The 5,215-nt window shown below is 39.6% G+C and overlaps 1 protein-coding gene across 1 annotated transcript; it reads right to left on the reverse strand.

Moving 5' to 3' along the window:
* Positions 1-2,177: 2,177 nt before the first annotated feature.
* LOC141631095 (uncharacterized) lies at positions 2,178-4,895 on the reverse strand. Its single transcript, XM_074443813.1, has 6 exons — positions 4,546-4,895; positions 4,225-4,455; positions 3,872-4,008; positions 2,980-3,278; positions 2,564-2,784; positions 2,178-2,331 (listed from the first exon to the last, which is right to left on the reverse strand). Exons 1-6 carry the CDS (start codon positions 4,893-4,895, stop codon positions 2,178-2,180), a joined length of 1,392 nt encoding a protein of 463 aa, XP_074299914.1.
* Between the last annotated feature and the right edge of the window lie 320 nt (positions 4,896-5,215).

A 5,215-nucleotide genomic window follows, 5' to 3' on the forward strand; every position in this document is an offset into this window, starting at 1 on the left:
CCTGTATCCATTAGCCAACTGAATCTTACTCCAAGTATATTTCATTGGAATAAAATGAGTTGACTTTATCAAACGATCGACAATCACCCAAATCATGTTATTACCCTGTTGATGTTGGAATATGTGTCCTCCGACAATAAAGCGATCACAACTGTTGATCATAATGATCACATGTTTAAAACTCGTTTTAAGAATACATGTGGGATGTAATATTTTACAGTCAACTGGTCCACACATATCGGTAATGATTGGTGACTAGAGTTTGACATTCGTCGTGCGACGGTGGTGATCAGTTGATCCCCTTAGGTCATACCTATAGGGAAATACTCTTAATTGATTATTTAATTAATCGTATACCGATACGAGTTAATTAAATTGCTTAAAATTGACGGATGATTTTGTGAGTAAAGTTAACGTGTCTTTTTGTAATTCGATTAAATTAGATACGGTCTAAGTAATCGAATTGTTTTATTACTTGGATAAAATTATTGTTTACGAAACAATTGATATTGAATTGAGATTGAATGAATGATTTATTATAAATACAAGATGTTGTGATTTATAATTAATAAACTATTTTGGTACAAGTAATTACGAATTACTAGTCGATTTTGTAAATGACATATTTTATGAGTATGTTGATTTTTAATATGTTAAAAATACATTACATTGTGACATGTCATGTAACATGTTACATGTGACAAAATTGACAAATGACAAAATAAAATGGACCTCCCATTTTATTGATATATACCGAAATATTGGAGGGAGTTAGTGGAAAAATTGTGTTAATTGTTTAAGTGGAAAACACAATGATGGAAGCTAACAAGTAGCCATGCAAACCTAAGCTTTTGAGAAGAGCAAAAATAAAAGGCATTGGGCATACTACCCAAGGCCAAAATTTCGGCCAACCATAGGAGAAAAGAAAAGAGTTTTTCTTTTCAATTTTTTTATTCATCATTTTTAATACAAAAAATTTCTAGTGTAAGAAATTTTGACTATTCTCTCTACATCTTATGACATTTATAGAGAAATAAAAACCTCACAAAAGCTCTCTCTTGAACCGAAATTCAAGAGCAAAAATAACATTTTTGTGTCAAATTTAAGTATAATTAATATTATTACTAGATCAAAATAATATTAGTTATTATGAGTTTTCCTTGGGTATATGCTTTTGGGAGAGATTCTAAACTTGAATCTTGTTCATCCATTGTTGGAGAGCTCAAGAACTAACAAGAAGGAGATCTTGTTGGTGCCCATAAAACCGAAATCATGTAGTAAGGACAATGATTTCTTCTCTTTTAATTTAAGTTTGCATGCATAAGATTTATAAATTAATTTTTATGACTAAATTAATTGAAACATATATGAATATGTAAAGTAATGAGATATAGATTTCAAACAGTTGAGTCCTTGGTAACCCCACAATAAAGTCCATGGATATCGGCTCCCATTTCCACTCAGGTAGTTAAAGTGGCTGAATCTTACCTTGCGCTCTCCGCTAATACCCTTTGACTCTCTGGCAAGTCAAACATCTAGCCACGAACTCCGCTACCTCTTTCTTCATTCCGGCCACCAAAACATCTTCTTCAATTCCTTATAGATCTTGTCACCTCTCGGATGCACCGAATAAGGACTGCAATGAGCCTCCATCATAATCACTTTCTTCAACTCGGCATCACTAGGTACACACCACCTCCCATCGAATTGGACACTCTCATCTGAATGGATCGAAAATCTTAAAACAGTACCCTTCTCCACCCCTGTTTTCCACTCCTAAATCTTGGAATCAAGCACCCGTTTCCTCTTAGTCATTTCATCTTTCAATTTCATCAATGACATGACAGTGCATAACGAATGCACACTCTTCTTACTCAAGGCATCTGCAACCACATTAGCCTTCCCCTCATGGTAGATAATCTCCATACCGTAGTCACCAATCAGCTCTATCCATCTCCTCTGACGCATATTCAACTCCTTTTGTGTGTATATGTACTTCAAACTCTTATGATCTGAAAACACTTTAAAGGTCGCCCATACAAGTAATGCCTCCAAATCTTCAGATCAAATACAACTGCATCCAACTCTAAATCATGAGTAGGATATTTCTCTTCATAAGACTTCAATTACCTAGAAGCATAGGCAATGACTTTCCCATTTTTCATCAAGACATACCCCTATCCATTCTTCAAAGCATCAGTATAAACTTCGAAGTTCTCACTCCCCTCTGGTAAAGCTAGGACAAGAGCCGTAGTCAAATCTTCCTTTAGGGTTTGGAACGCCGTCTCACAACTCTCATCCCATCGAAATCTGATATTTTCCTCATCAAAGCTGTCATCGGTCTAGCAATCTTAGAAAAATCTTTCACGAACTTCCTGTAATATCCAGCAAAACCCAATAAACTCTGAATTTCAGTAACATTCTTCGATGCTTCCCAGTTTGACACCACCTCGATCTTACTAGGATCCACAACTACACTATCCTTTGTAATCACATGGCCCAGAACTCATATTTGGACAACTTAGCATATAATTGGTTATCGCGGAAAGTTTGCAATACCAACCTCAAATGTTCCTCATGCTCTTCCTTAGTCTTGGAATATACTAGAATATCATCAACGAAGACCGCCACGAATCTATTCAAAAACGGACTGAAGTCCCGGTTCATAAAATCCATTAACACTATTGGCGCATTTGTCAACCCAAAAGGCATCACCACATACTCATAAAGACCATACCGCAACCGAAAAGCTGTCTTAGGAATATCTTCATCAGCAATCCTCAACTGATGGTAACCCGATCTTAGATTAATCTTTGAAAATACCTTAGCTCCACTCAATTGATAAAAAGGATCATCAATCCTCGGTAAAGGTTATCTGTTCTTCACCGTGACGTGGTTCAAGTCTCTGTATTTGATATACAACCTCAAGCTGCCATCCTTCTTCTTCACAAACAGAACTGGTGCTCCCCAAGGCGATACACTAAGTCGAATGTATCCCTTATCGTCTAACAACTCGTTCAACTGTTTCTTCAACTCTTCCAGCTCCTTTGGTCCCATACGGTACAAGGCCTTCGATATAGGCCTCGTTCCAGGTTTAAGCTCTAAACTGAAGTCAATGTCTCTCTTAGGAGGTAACCCTAGTATCTCCTCTGGAAAGACATCATCAAACTCACCTACAACCGGTATCTCTGCTGCTGATGGCTCCTCCATGCGAGTATGCCTCACATGGCAAGGGATCATAGGACATCCCTTCCTCAAATATGACTTTAAAGTTATAGCTGCAATCATCTTAACCTTAGGTTTTACCAAAAACCCCGATATGACACTCTAGTACCCTTAGGACCCTTCAAAGACACCTTTTTTGACGACAGTCTATCCGAGCCTCATACTTACATAGCCAATCCATCCCGACAATTATCTCAAACCCATCCAAAGGAAACTTGAGTAAGTTAACCGGTAAGTCTACTTGCCCAACCACTATAGACACCTTTTATACAACTTATGATATGACACCGATTCTCCCGATGGTACAAATGCATTATCTTTTACCAACTCAAACTCCCCCAAACCCATTGTTAAAGCATGACTTCTAGACACAAACTAATGGGTAGCCCATGAATTAAACAAAACAAAAGTTGGTTTATGGTTAACAAGAAAAGTACTAGTGACGACTTGCGCATCATCCTCAGCCGCGTGTTTACCCATCATAACAGTTTACCACTATTCTTTAGTCCCCCTTCTTGCACCGTACTTGCTGATGTAATAGGCTTGGCCGCCGAATTCTGGTTCGCATTGTTGTTCAGACGCTGATAAGATCCACCATTATTGCAGTTATAACTGCCATTGTTGTTGTTGTTGTTGTTGTGCTAACCTCCCTGACTGTTCCATGACCTAGCTGGCCTGTTACTCGCCATACTTAGATTCGGAGCCTGCGAATAGATCCCTTGATATGATCGCTGGAAGCCTCCTCCCCCAGCACTCTTATACTCAAATTGCTTGTGGCCTATCCTGCCACAGTTGAAGCAATGTATATTAGAGTTGTCACTAGAACTCCGACCACCTCTTCCCCCAAAGCGAGATCCTCCACTAAAGCCATACCCACCAGAATAAGATCTAGCTTGGTTGTGGTTACCACGCTTAAAGCTTGACTGGTTACCGCCTTCATTTTCAGCCTTTCTTTTCTAACTTCCCTTTTCCTTGGCCTCCTTGGCCATGCCAACCAACCTCTCAGTATGTCCTATCCTCTCATAAACCTCTTTTAAGTCCGAGATCACCTCATCAGGTAGCTTCTCCATAATCTTCACTGATAACCCTCTCTCGAAACGGAGAGCCAGACTCAGATGACTCAGCTCTATGTCATCCACATAGCGCGACAACTCATTGAACTTGTGATAGTATTCAGCCACGGTCATACTATCGGTCATAGCAAACGTGTCGAACTCAACCCTCAACTTGCTACGAATATGTTATGAAATAAACTGATGTCTCATTGCCTTCTTGAACTTCACCCAAGGAAACACGGGCTCACCCAAATTCTTATAATACTCGTGTGCAGCCTCCCTCTTGCGGTGCCACCATAACCCAGCTTCGTCCCTCAGATAAAACGCAGCCTTCTCCACTTTCATTTCATCCGGACAGTTGACAACTTCCAAAACACTTTCCATCTCTCGATGCCAGTTGTCGAGCAATTTGGGCTCGCCTATGCCCTCATAGGTGGTAGGGTTGAAGCGGGAAATAGTGGTGCTCATCCTGGATGCATCAACAACTACTTCTATTCCCTTTCCTAGATTCTTTAAAGCCTCAGTGAGTACTTCCTGTTGCTCAATCTTCCTGGCAATCTCATCTAAGCTCATCTTAGAGGCTTTGATGTACGCAACAGATCTCTTTGGCGGCATTTTGAGCTTCAATAACCAAGAAAAACATAAGCATATAGCTTACGACTCAAAACAAAATCACATTCGCCAAAGAGGTACTCGGTCGAGTACGCCTCACTCGGTCGAGTGGTCATATTCCAGTAGCTGCTGTAAAATAACAAGTACCCTAACTCGGTCGAGTGTTAGGGATACTCGTTTGAGAACCCACTACTCGGTCGAGTTTCCCACCACACTCGCTTGAGTCATGCTAAAATTTCCCAACACATCCCCAACAACGTATATAAGCAACCAAACAACCTATCCACATGTTTCTATTTACCAAAAAGTGCTAAAATCTTAAA

The sequence above is a fragment of the Silene latifolia genome, chromosome Y, assembly GCF_048544455.1.
Source record: "Silene latifolia isolate original U9 population chromosome Y, ASM4854445v1, whole genome shotgun sequence".
Classification (NCBI taxonomy): Eukaryota; Viridiplantae; Streptophyta; class Magnoliopsida; order Caryophyllales; family Caryophyllaceae; genus Silene; species Silene latifolia.

Coding starts and splice junctions, on each gene's coding strand:
- LOC141631095 (XM_074443813.1), bottom strand. CDS start 4,895: ATGCCGCCAAAGAGATCTGTTGCGTACATCAAAGCCTCTAAGATGAGC. Junction 4,456..4,545: donor AAGAGGGAGGCTGCACACGA/GTATTATAAGAA, acceptor ACATATTCGTAG/CAAGTTGAGGGTTGAGTTCG. Junction 2,332..2,563: donor GAGCATGAGGAACATTTGAG/GTTGGTATTGCA, acceptor GACCGATGACAG/CTTTGATGAGGAAAATATCA.